At 38.5% G+C, this 13,471-nt stretch overlaps 2 protein-coding genes across 4 annotated transcripts in view; both read left to right on the forward strand.

The window, feature by feature from the left end:
* Positions 1 to 13,471, forward strand: part of ARID1B (AT-rich interaction domain 1B) — a 41,580-nt gene that overhangs the window by 25,115 nt on the left and 2,994 nt on the right. The window contains exon 3 of the mRNA XM_064707179.1: positions 7,320 to 7,514. Coding sequence (XP_064563249.1) covers positions 7,320 to 7,514 — 195 coding nt within the window. The remainder of the gene's footprint in view (positions 1 to 7,319; positions 7,515 to 13,471) is intronic.
* Positions 1 to 13,471, forward strand: part of ZDHHC14 (zinc finger DHHC-type palmitoyltransferase 14) — a 134,164-nt gene that overhangs the window by 16,313 nt on the left and 104,380 nt on the right. The gene's annotated exons all lie outside the window — the stretch shown is intronic.

A 13,471-nucleotide genomic window follows, 5' to 3' on the forward strand; every position in this document is an offset into this window, starting at 1 on the left:
GAGAAGCAGCTGGAATGAGTGACCTGTTCTATAGTGGCAGATAAGTTTGCTAGAAGACATTTTAAAGAACCTCTGAATTCTACTGTGCTTGAAATTGCTGCAGACTTGGTGAGGAGGGGAGCAGAGCTTCTGCATGCCTGAAGAAAAGTGGGCATCCTTCTTTGCAGAGGCATCCAAGTTGGAGAAAACTAACCTAAAGACAGAACTATAATTCCTGAGTACTTCCTGGATAAAGTTTGGTATTAGGAAAGTGGGTTACAGGAGAAAACTGAATGTTCAGGTGTGATGAGGACAGATGACACACATTAAGCTGACTTCAGTGTAACTTGTTAGCTGTCAGTAGCTGGCAATGACAAAGGCAACTTGAGGGGCAGCGGTTCTGGGCTGTATATCCATGTGAACTTGTCAGACACCTAGGATTGTTTTGGCCATCAGCTGTGTTAATGTGTGTATAATTGTTTCTTGATGTTGTATTAACCTTTGCATGCACTTGTAGTGGCAACTGAAGAGGTTAGTTATGTATACTTCATTAAAAACAGGTTTCTTTTCTTTGCAATGTTTGTTGTGATTTGTTCTTTTAGTAGTTGTTTAGTTTTATCTATATGCAAAATTATAAATAGAGAATGGCTAATACACAGGCTTTACAGGGTTTTTTTTTATGTGTTAAAGAGGACTCGGAAGAAGGCTGAAAAACAGTATATCCTTCTACCTCACCCTGCAGAAACAGTTGCTTGTACAACTTATTTGTAAATGGTCTAGGCAAGTAGTAGTTGATTCTTTGTGGGACATAGCTTTGATGTTTTTTTTCTTTTGCCTTGTTAATTACTTACTTTCTGTTTTGAGTGGGAAATAATCTTTCTGATGTCTCCCTGCAGCTGAAATCAGACACTATGCAGAGCCTTTAAGACAAGCAAAATGGCTATTTATGTTAAAACTCTGCTAGTGCGTGCTTCTTCATTTACTGGATTTTCTTTCATCATAGACTTATGTTGAACTCAGCTTTTTGTTTTTGCTTATTACTTATTGCGTTTGTGCAACTGCTTTTTAAAATTAAAATTCTAGTAAAAGACAGTAGATTTCCTTTTTCAAAAAAATAGAAAGCATGTTTACTATTCACCTCTCAGACTTTATTATTAGTGTTAGAATTTAATGCTGTACATTCATACTTTTTTAATAGTTGCTTGCAACTTTCTTAAATGGATATTGAAACACACTTGACAAGAGTTGTTTTGATACTCCCTCTTTTGTCACGTAAAAATGTTGGCTAAGGCGTCCTTGTACATGTTCATACAAATGATGACATTATCTAGGAGTGGATTATCTTTTCTGCAGTTCCATCCTCAAGCCAGCTGTGTCATTGTATTATAGTGAATACTTGTGATTATCTTCAGCGATAAATTTGTGACTTGGTGCCTGACATAGAGTTGAGAGCTCCATGCCTGTCTTCCTTGGAATGTCGGTAACCGATTGTCAGCTGTCTTTACTTATTATGAGGTTTCAAGGCTTTGGTTTTTATACAGAGATGTGTTTGCTTCTTTTTTTTTTTTCTTTCCTATTTTTTTTTTTTTTTTTTTAATATGGAGACAGAAGCTTTGGCTGCAGATCAATGAATAAACAAAGAGTTATTGTATTCATAGCTCTAGGAGTTTGAGGAGAAGCCTACTTGAGAGTGTTGAGTTCATGTTTTTTTGTTACAGGCACAAATGATGGAGCATTACTTGGGATGCTTTGTGGCTTATAGTTGCTTTAAATCGCTGCATTTGCTGTTGTCAGCCAAACTAATGCCTCTTTCAATTTTTTTTTTTGTTTAAACAAGAAAGCACACTTTCACTTGAAAAGTAGTTACATCTCTCATGTAAATACTCATCTTCTAGTGAATTGCTCTGTCTGCCTTGTAGAAAAGAGCACTAGCTGAATGGGATTCACATCTAAATCCCATTGTGACCTTATTCAAGTGTCTCCCACTCCTCCCTGCCTGGAGATTTCAGTGGTGAGGGTCTTTGTGGCATCTTTAAATGGAAATGTTAGTTGTATTTTGGGACAGTGACTGGTGTTGTTCATAAATACCATTCAAATAAACATTTTGTTGTTAGAAGTGAAACACTTGTTGATAACTTAATAATGGATAAATATATATATATATGTAATGTGCGCATAATGACAGTAATGCCTTAAAAGTAAGAGCTGGTTTTGATCAGACTGCTTCTCAAGTTATTCTCTTGTGCAAGCTGCCTCAGATCTGAGTGTAGATGATGTAAGTGGAAAACACTGGCTAAATAACTAAAGAAAATGGTAGTGTATTTTTCTGTCACTTTAGAAAAGGCAAAATTAAATCTGCAGGTACTTCAGGGTGAGGCGATTTGTTTGATCGTTTTGGATGGGAGGAGAGCAGGAGTGGTAGTGATACTGAGTTTACAAGTGGGTGTAGAATATTAATTTTTTCACTTCTGCAAATAGCAGAAATGTCGAATTTATGTATTCTTTTACACAAAACATTGAAAAAAGGAGCAGGTATGAGAAAAAGGTTGTCAGTTACTATTTGTAGGTAATGTAGGTTTTTCAGTGTCCTACCTTAATGGTTGTATTGTCAATCTAAAGACTGAGAATGAAACCTTGGCCCTGTTGAAATCATAAGCAAACCTTCCACTGGGTGTTTTAAGGTGCTCATGAGGCACATAATAGGCAGGAACTCTTACGAAATGCCGTGTTCTCACAAAGCCTGATAGTACATGTGCAAATGAATCTGATACTGACATGAGATAGGCACTGTTATAAAGGGGTTATAAATTATGATATTTCTGTGGACTGAAGCAAAGAACAAGACTGAGGTATTTTGAGGAACTGCAGATCTACTCAGTTTTAATGAAATGCAGTAAGTTGAAGAGGAGGTGCAGAATAAGAAGCAAAAGGCAGAATCCATCTAGGCTTGCCTAGAAGAATATGGCAGTAAAAAATAGCATGAGCAAACACTAGATAAACTGGCAAAATGGTAGTGTGTGTATCAGGAGTAAAACAACACTAGAGAAAAATTGGGATGTTCTGTAAAGGCAGGAAAAGAAACAAGTGGATATCGATTACTACCATAACGCTAAAATAAAATTTAAGAAGTGATTAAAACTTTGCACTACAGCATGTAATAGAAAGTGAAGGCATGGAAGATGTGAAAATACATGCTCATCCATTCATAGTCAAACATGAATGCTGGGTTTTAGAGGAATGTGATACAGTTAGAGCAATGCTGTCATTTTTGGTAGATGTTAGAGAGCACTTGTGGAGTGGTTGGGTTATGATCCCTGCAGCATAAAGAGGAATACATAAAGAGGGATAAAGATACATCTCATAATCATCCTGTCACTGAAAACTTGTCTTTGAAAACTGTTGGAACTGATGTTAAAGAAAATATTGGAAGTTAATAAATGTTAAAGGAACCTTCAGATAAGATTATTTTATGTCTCAATTAGCAACTTCTTTTAATTAGTTTTCAAAATGTCATGGATGAGAGAAAGTCTTGCTATAAGAAAGAAATCAGAAAGTCTACAAAAATGATAAAGCTGAAAACTGTGCGTGCATTAAACCTGGAAAAAGTTACATTGAAATTTTTGCCTTCATAGTAAGGAGGACAGTACTTGATGAGCAGCTCTTCTTTCTTTCTGTTAAGTGTATGGCTCCAGGTCTTCCTCACCATACACTGTTCTTAAGACAAAATTTGTGGTTTTGTTATAGTGTTTTCAGTGGTATTGATCATGGACATATTAAATTCTAAAATCGATTCTTTGTTGAAGAAATGATGGGGGTTTTTTGTTCATTTTTTTGGCTGAAACACACAGTTTCTGAAAACACTTTCAGAGCACCTCTACCATCAAATTCAAAAGTTGTTGCAGTTGTAGATATGCAGCATTTTCTGCAATTTAAGCCCCATGATTTCAAGTCAGGATGCATTAAATTGGTAAATTTTGAACTTTTTTTGATTTAGTGAAAACTTGTGGCAGATGCAGAGGTAGAGTCCATTTCTGCCTGAGCAGCACACAACCGCTTTAGATGGTAGGACAGTTGTCTCCTGCATTCACTGCCTGTATGATAAGTGAAGCCCTGCTCCAGTAGCTCACACTGGCCCCTTCACTGCCCTGTGCTGGGTGGATACCTGGGGCAGGCACATGTGCTGCCTGTGAGGATTGAAGTGTGGCTGTGGGTTTAAGACAGCTACATCTGTGAAGGAGACAGACCTAATGGTGCAAGGGCAAACTTAATTCCGTGAGCTCTCAACTTCTGCAGTAATAGTCTTTCTTAAGCCTGGGGGAGAGCTGGCTCTTTGGTTTTGTTTTGCCTTGCAGAAATATGTTGACAGCCATTGAGTCACTGGTAGATGTCTTCACCTTTAGCTGCACTGCATAGAGGGTTGAGATCTAATCTGAAGGGAGTCAGAAATAGCGGTGGTGACTTGCCACCCCCCATAAGGACCTACCAGTGCATAGGATGAGAAATGTTTCCTCACCAAGTCTGTCTTCTCCAACCATAGAGATCATAGAACTACTATGTTCTACTGTTTGTTCTTTCCCTGAGGTCTTTGGAGGGAGGAGGGAAGAGGCAGCACTGATAGCTAGGGTGGGTCCCTGTGAATTGTCCCAGTAATTTGTCCAGGCACAGTCACTGCTACCTCAGTCTAGCCCTCTTATATTCAAGTATCTCCAGTCCTTGGTCCAGATTCTTGACTTGCAGTGTTCACAATAAGTTCTGGGTATGTCCCAGTCCCTTCCTCCCAGTGACCACAGCCCCCTTGATTCCAGTGTTGTGTGAGACACTGCAACCCCTGGTGCCTGGATTACAGCAATATCTGAGACTCTTCGTCCCTCCACCTTTCTGAATTGGAGGATATCACCTGAGGGAAAGAGGAGTGGCTCATCTGAAGAGAACATGGAGAAGTGTAGTGATGGCAGGCTGGTGAGAAGGAGGGAAGGAAGGATGCACGGGCAGTGAGGCTCACCCTCCCAACACACACACACAGAAGCTCTGCTGCTCGGAGGTCACTAGTCCAAAGGACAGAGACTCTTTGGCCTGTATCCATGTCACCTCCTGACCTTGTTTCCCTCTCTCCCCTTCAGCTCTTTCTGCCTCACTTCTGTCTCCATTGCTTTTTTCACTCATTGTCCCTCTTCCTTTGTCTGGCAAATTCAAGGCAGCTTCCATGCACTTCGTAACTCCTCTGAAGAAACCTTGCCCTGCACATGAGGATGTGCTCCTGTTTATTCCTCCTGTGCTCCCAGTCTGGTGACATTCAGGTGCTCTCTCTGACAGGGGCACATGCCTTACCTTTCATGAATGTCCAGTGTCACCCTGGGAAATTAAAATTCTCTGCCTCAAAGCATGGTGTTCAAGAGATATTTTCAAGTGTTTTATGTGAGAACATAAACGATGTATTTTTCTGTGACCTCATTCTAAGACATAGCTGAACTATTTCTGCTGAATTTTCCAGAGAATTTCAGCCTCAGGCATACATATGCCCTGGAAAATTTCAGCCTAAATGCTTGAAGTTTGGCAAAGTTTATATGCACCTGAAAGTAGTCTTAATAATGGATAATGTCAGATTGTTTTAGCTGTGTAGCTATCTGCATTGTTTATATTTACAAGTTGGATGCAAAAAAGAAAATATTACACTCAAAATTAATCAAACTTGAATTTAAGTAATGTGGTTATTGGACATGAGACTTGGAAATTATACCCTGATACAGAAGATGGTAGCAATGAAAAGTGCTGTTTGGCTTCATGGGCATCTAATGGAGGAAGCTCAAGACTCACTTTGAATAAGGATTTCTGCTTGAGAAGAAAAATATGGCAGGTGATGCATCGAACATTAAAACACAGAAGTAAACATAGATAAAATACTGTGGTCTATAGGAGGAAATGTAAGTTTTCCCCTGGGATACTGTAAAAAGGAATCTATAAGGCTTAGCCTTTTTTTTTTTTAGTTGAAACTGTGGTGAGAGTGCATGATGGCCTAAAAAAAACCAAAACTGAGAATGTTGTTATGGATCAGGTGATCTGCAGTGGTTGTGGAACCATTGATTTTGAAAAGTATGAAATATAAATAGTAAATTACCCAGAGACATTTAATGGCAAAGATAGAAACTTCTAATCTGGCTATAGAGCAGGCAAACAATAAAAGGAAAATTGCTGAGTAATACTTATCCAAAATTAGCAGTGAATGTGGAATTTGCTATGGCAGCAAAAAAGGGCAGTCCTCTTCCGAAGTGAATGGAGATTCCTGTAAGGAAGAGGTTATCATTTCCATCTCCTCAGGTGCAGTGTGCCCATATTTAGAATACTTTATTAGTTTTGGGCAGGAGGGGGATATTTGCCACTTTCATGAAGATGAGATTGTGATAGGCTTTTTGAAAGCTTCCCTGAACATTCTTCCATTAATCTAACCAGAACTCAGGAATTAAAAAATGGATGTCATGTTAACAATACAGGGCTGCACTTCACTGAAGTATGGTATTTTTTCTGGTTCAGTTAGTTCTCAGTAATAAAACATGAGAGTAATACTACACAATGGTTGACACCTGTCCTGAAACTGTTACAGGGCTTGGTAAGTGCTGCCAAAAAGTCTAAAAATAAAACTTCTCTCCCTTGCCTCCCTTCCCCCTCCATCACTGGTTGCAGTTTGGATTTTCTGAGGTCTGTTAAGGAAGCAAATAAACTTTCATGTAAAATGTGGGTTATGACTTGCTTTTTGATCTGAAAACTTATTAGTGTGCACGAAAGCAACAGGAAAATGCTGAAATGCAGTGTTCTGTGTGCACTGCACTTCTTGGAAACTTTATTTTCTTTCCAGTTTCTCTTTTTTTCTGATGTGAGAGAACATGACAGCATAGATATTTTCTCAAGGTTAAGTGACTTGTCCATTGTTTGTGTCTCTCTTGATATATATTTATGTTTTTTGGTGGGTTTTTTTTTTTTAACGTTAAGGCCAGTGATGCTAATCAGTGTGCAGCAAGTATATTTAATTATTTCTTAAGCTGAAATTTTTTGGGGAGATTTTCTGCTCTCTGTCTGTATAGGTAACAGTCAGCCTCGAGTTATAGTGCAAAATATTTTCTAAAGTTGTTTTAAATGGAATGGAAGTCCCAGACTTACTACTCAAAACCTCATCTAATTTATCAGAGAACCCAGGGTATGGTACTTTGCCAGTTTGTCCATCGAGTCAATATTTGATGTGTAAAGCGCTGAGAAAACACTCGTATCATTCGCCCGCAGTGAGCGTGACGATTCTGACCTTTTTCTTTGCACGTCTTAAATATTCCTTTGCTTGTGTTTGCCAACAGGGCAGCCCGATGGACCCGATGGTGATGAAGAGGCCGCAGCTGTACGGCATGGGCAATAACCCTCACTCTCAGGCACAGCAGAGCAGCCCCTACCCCGGGCAGTCCTACGGCCCTCCCGGCCCCCAGCGCTATCCCGTGGGAATGCAGGGCCGAGCCCCGGCAGCCATGGGAGGAATGCAGTATCCACAGCAACAGGTTTGTGCAGGATTTTTCTGGGTTGCTTTGGTTTCCCTCCTCTCTTTCTCTTCCCTGCTGACATTCCGGTAAATACAGAGGGGTGAGAGAAAACCCTCAGAAATAAGTATTTCTTGTGCAAAAAGAAGATGAAGGACTGTTTTAAAACTAAAGAAATTATGTTCACAGTGTGAATGTTTTCTGAAATCCCTTACAGTTCGTACAGGGTTTAGTTTGTTGCTGGGATCTGGGATCTTTCTGGAGAGAGAGAAGTATGTCAAATGCCATGAGTTTTCTTTTTTTTTTCCAGTTGACAACACTTAGTCTCGCATATTTTTTGTTTCTTTTCTTTGCTGCCGTTGCTATTTTGTTCTTGGTTTTTTAGGGTTTTTTATGTTTTCTTTCTCTCCAGCTTACACACACTTACATGTAAGATGAAAACCTAGAGCTGACATCAGTACATCAAGGCTAGTGTAGTCCAGTGTATACAAAAGTGGTAGATATTTAAGATATTTATATCATCTGTTTGTTGTTGTGGTGGTTGGTTTTCTTTTTTCTCCTCATTTTGATAGGAGTCTGTAGCTTTTCTTTTTTTTTTTTTTCTTTTACCAAGTCTTTAAAGACAGGATTTTTTTTTATTGTATCAGAGTACATAGAAAGGTAAGGATCTTTTTTTTATCTTCTTGGATTTCACTGCTGATGGAGACCTTGTGCTTTTTTCCTACCCTTTTTAAGAAGGTCAATCTCAATGTGCATACCATGTACTAAGGAAAATACAGCAGTTTTCAAGAGGGAGAGATAAACTGAGGTTATCAAGAAGTTTAGGTTAGCTATTTTTTTTTAAATTAGGGATATGAGTGTAGGCAGTGAGAGCTCTACGCTGCCTTGTGAGCAGAACAGCTTAGTAACTTGATCATTAATGGGAAAGAATATTTGTTTTGTGCAACTGAGCAGTCACAGATTAGTTTCTTTTTATATTTATTGTTTAATATAGAAAATAAGATAAAATTTTGGACTCCTGGCAGGTAGGTTTCTGGCCAATTCTTGTTATTAACCATCCAGTAGGACAAGATGTTAATCCGGCAGGTAATTAAATAACAGTTTCAAATATATTATAATATCATTATCACAGGTCTTATTTTTTTTTCTTTTCTGTTGTTAAATAGATACTTACTGGTAAGAGATTATTTAGTTTAGAAATGCCAAACTGTATATTTGGTTGCTAGATGCAGGCAGCAAAGCATTTTGCCAGTTGCAAAAGGGAGTTGAAATTGAATAAAGGAGGCTTTATTTTCCTCTATGTATCTGTAACCGAAGTGAAGTTATTAAAACACATTTTTAATTTAAAAATGAGTTATTCTGTGTTACGGCGACGAGTGTTGAATTTTCAGAGCATTCGCTAATCGCTGGGTAATGGTGAATGAGCCGTCGGGCGGCAGTGAGCTGGCGGCGCCATTGGCTGCCGGCCTCGTCCGTCCCCTCGCGGCGCTGCCCTCCGCGGCAGGGCCGGCCCAGCCCAGAGCTCCTGGGAGCACCGACGGGGTAATTACGGCATCGAGCTTCTATTGAACGGACATCAGCACCTAGGCATGGCTTTGTTTTGGACAGCCTCCAGGGCTTCGTGTGTTTGGCTTGTGAACCTCTAATGATCTGAATCCAGTTCTTTTCGTATTGCTCATATATTACCACCTTTCTACAAAGGATTAAAATGCAGGAATGCAGGTTTGTAAATTGAATTGCCAACTTACCAGCTGAGTGGTAAGTTGTCTTTGGCACAGGATGCCACAGTTTGATTCCTGGCTGGATTTTTACTCCTGTGACATGAATATTAAGTAAGGAGAGCCTAGCTAAGCTTGTTAAAACTGTGTAGCACGTACCTACTTTAGATATCATATATATATATAAAATACATAATATTGCCAGAAGTTTCAGAAGATGAATCTCAGCACTTTCTGGAAATTGGACTGCTTTACAGTGTCACATTGAATTTATCAAAAGCGCAAGGCACTTCCAGAAACTTGATTGGTTAAAAAATACTGGGCCTTAGACACATACTGTGCTCAGATTTAACTATTGTGCACAGATAGCACTGAGTAGATGGATTATGAGGGTGGAAGTGCCACACTGTAGGAAGGGTGGGAAGCATCAATGGGAGAGATTGTTCTTATTTTGAGTTATAGTTTGCTGTTGCTCAAAGATAGCTGAGGGTGTCAGCTCTGTTTCCTTGGATGAAACAAGAAGGCTTTTTGTTAAACTGTGAAGATTTCTGAATTTTGAAGAAGACCTTGAAATGTTAAGTCTGGCTCTTTGTCAGCAAGTGTTGTGGCTTGAGGTTAGAGCTATGGGACTTGACAGATTTTAACTTGCAGGCTCTGCTGCAGGATGCTGCAAATGAAGAAATAAAGATGAAAAACAGCACCCTAAAGATTGAGCTAAAATTAATGAAAGTGGTAGAATTGAAGATAATTGCCTAGATGTAGTTAGCTGGTCTATGTCATATTGCAGCAGAGAATAGTGTGTTCCGGCCTGCAGCCCAGAGGTGGAAGAGCTCTCTCTCAGGAAGGGAGGCCTCTGGCATAAGCAGTAAAAGATTAAAGAGGATAAAAAAGATGAAATGGTATCAGGTGCAGTCAGCCTACATATCTGCAGCATGGGTGTCAAGCACAGCCTGCTAACCAATTTTAAAAGGGGTATCTATGAAATGCTGCAGTCATTCTCTTACAACTGCTGTTTGGTCTAGGCATGCTTGACACCAAACATGAAGGTGCAAATAAACCCCAAGATTCTCTTAAAATTCCGTGTGGAAACTGCAGGATATTGAAGTGACTATGGAAGGTAAGGGATATGTTCTGCTAAGGACTGAAGAGAGAAAGCAGATCCCCTAAGTGTTTGGAACTCATCTCTGATGAGTTATTGATGGTGAGCCCCAGCACAACACACTGAGCTTTACATAAGGGACACAATTTGAAATCCAGGCAATCTCTTTACACTAAATCAGCTGAAGATAAAGGGGTCTAGATATATAAATGGCCATATAGGAAAGGCAGGTTGGTTGTAAATAAAGTAATGGTAACCTGAGATTTTTCTTTTCTTTTCTGACAGTTAACAGCAGAGATACAGATTAGTCATGTGAACATGGGTCATAGCCTCCTGGGACAAATTGCTAAGCAGTTTGAAGAGTGCTGCAGCATTTTGTAATATTTTGAGGGCATGTCCAGTTAATTCAGTGTGAATCAAATAAATATATAAAGTCTCTGGACTGATTTGACACCTATATAAAAGGAAAAGTATGAGAAAGGAAGGTGATAAAAAAAGAGTCATATGCTAAATTTATAGGATTGCAGACAACATATCTCTTGTCAATGAAAAATTAATTACTTAGAAAGAGATTTTTATATTGTTAGGAAACTTGGGATTTTGTTTCTTTCCCATTCACCTTCAGTGGGAGAGGGGGGAAGAAGGCAAGTGAAAGCAGGGAGCAAGATGACCTGTGCCCATGTTGTCAGTCCTTATGAATGGAACACAAGTTGCAGCAAGGTTTTAAAATGCTGTTCTTGCCTGTAAGTCTTAATACTGCTATCTCATAATCTTGTGAACTCTCTCTCCTGATTTGCATGGGTTGAATGTAATTTTTGGGTTATTAGCACTCCTTACCCAGGGAATGTATTTAAACCAGAAAGCAGAAAAATATTCTCTCAGATTTAACTTTCAGTTTCTAATATCTTAGATATCACTTGGAATTACAAAGAGATGATGTCAAAACTGAAAATCCTAATATGCAGGGATAGCTAGCACCTGAAAACTTCAGGCTTGATTTTGCAATACATCTCACTATGAGTGAAATACTATCTGAGTAATAAGATCTGATTAGAAAGACAATAATTTGCTTTTCATTTACCTTCTTTTTTGCCTCACACCCTTTTTGGACCTCAGTCAAGCAAGTGATGATGCCATGATCGGTTCCTTCTGGCTTTAGTTCGATTGCCCACTCAAAGTGCTTTAGTGCTGGGTGCTGTAGGAAAGCCTTCTGCTGCTTTGTAAAGACATTTGTGCTAAAAATAAAAAGACCTCAGAATACTGGTCAAAATAAGGGGCTTTTTTCTCACCAGTGGTGTTGCTTTTTCGTGATAATAGCACGCAGGATATTATTTTGTGTTGAATTTAATTAAGCTTAAAAATCATATACTTGAAATATTCACTCACAGGTTTTGAAACTTTTCATCAAAGTTTGAAGGCTTGGATTTATGAATATGTTTGAAAGAATTGAATGGTGTGATATGCCTGTTTAATCAGATGATCATTGCCTAATTGATTTTTTTTTAGTGTGCATTAAAATTCCTTGTGTACTTGATGGACTGGAACAACAACTTATTGTGTAAATAGGATCATGTTGCTATAATGCATAGTAAATTCTTTATGAAAGATATTTGCATGGATGTGTACAACAGCCATTTCTAATAGCTATTTTAAGTGGAACATTTCAGTACTGATCATGCAGTTGCTTTAGTGCCTTGAGCCTGCTTGCAGCAAGACAAGTTATGAGGCCTGAGCCTCGGTCTATTCTTTCTCCTTTTTTTGCTATAGAAATTCCGTGAGATGAAAGGATGCTAATCACTTGTTCCTTTAACTTGTTTTAATATTCTTGATCTGCAGAATTCAAAACCAAATGTTATTAGTGTCCTCACTGTTTTAAGAATGGAACTGTAGATATTCAGAGAAGTACTAATTCCATTTCCCCCCTTTTCTGATATACAGATTATTTTGAGATGTAAGGAAGATATGCCTGTTGTTGTCTTATATGGCAAGTTTCAGTATGGAGTAACTTTTTTTTTTAAGGGGAGAAAAAGTTGTAAAACCTCTAGGAATATGTAGCAAGGATTTATTTTAATGGAAACTGCAAGTAAACCAGAACTATAGGAGCAGCAGTGTGATTACATCATTTAGGAAAGGGTTTACAGTGCCTGGATTGGGTAATGTCCCAGGCTGGAAATGGCGAGTTTACGCCAAGGAAATGAGATGGCTGTTGCCTTGGCAGATAAAATTTTAAAGCTAGCAAACACAGGTGTTTACTGCTGGTTGGCTGGTTGTATGAGTTATTTTCTGAAGTAATTTTAATTCTAAAAAATTGAAGTCTGCCAAGAAAGTGAGACTTAGTGTCATATTTTGCTCTGAACCAGTAACTTGAAATGCTGTGTGTATACAAAGAGCAAGTACTGGTTAAGTGATTACCTTTTTGGTCCTCTGTGTGTATATTTGCCCTCAGCACCCAGATGATACTAAATGTGTTGCAGTTTTTTGCTCCTAAGTAGGTTTTAGCACAATTTATGTTAGTCATGTTAAAAAGAGCAGACACAGAAAATAAGCACCATTTTCAGTTCTTGGTCTGTTTATTTTGCAAGAACAGAGAATGAATCAATGTGATAGAATCTCAAAAACAGCCAGCAGAGGACAAAATAGTGAGATGTGTTGCTTTTTCTTAAAGATTGATAGATACATTTGATGCACATACATAAGAAGGGAGTGTAAAGCTTTGATCAGCATGTGCTTCAGAAGTATATTTTTCAAGATTTTTGTTTGATTTACCTTTGGGATTTTGGGGGCATTTGTTTTCCTTTTGGTTTTGGTATCGCTTTTGTGGCATGTGTGTGTGTTCTATTTGTGTTTTTGTTTGCTTGTTTCATTTATTTTGGTATGTCACTGGGCGTTTATTTGGAGCTGTCACTAGCAGATTGTGGATCTACTATGTTACTATTTTTCCCAACTTCCTGTTCTGTAAAAAACATAAATACTTTTAATTAAAATAATTTCTCAGTAACATTTTATTTGAATGATAGATCTGCTATCCTTGAATTTCTATAAACCTCAGAAAAAAAAATCAGTAAAGTAAGTAGAACTGCTGCTTCCTGGAGAAATGTAATGTTTGAACCAGAAAAAGGGACAAGAAGTCATAGCTAGTTGCCTTTCATGTAAGGCCATCT

This window comes from Zonotrichia leucophrys, chromosome 3, assembly GCF_028769735.1.
Source record: "Zonotrichia leucophrys gambelii isolate GWCS_2022_RI chromosome 3, RI_Zleu_2.0, whole genome shotgun sequence".
Taxonomy (NCBI): Eukaryota; Metazoa; Chordata; class Aves; order Passeriformes; family Passerellidae; genus Zonotrichia; species Zonotrichia leucophrys.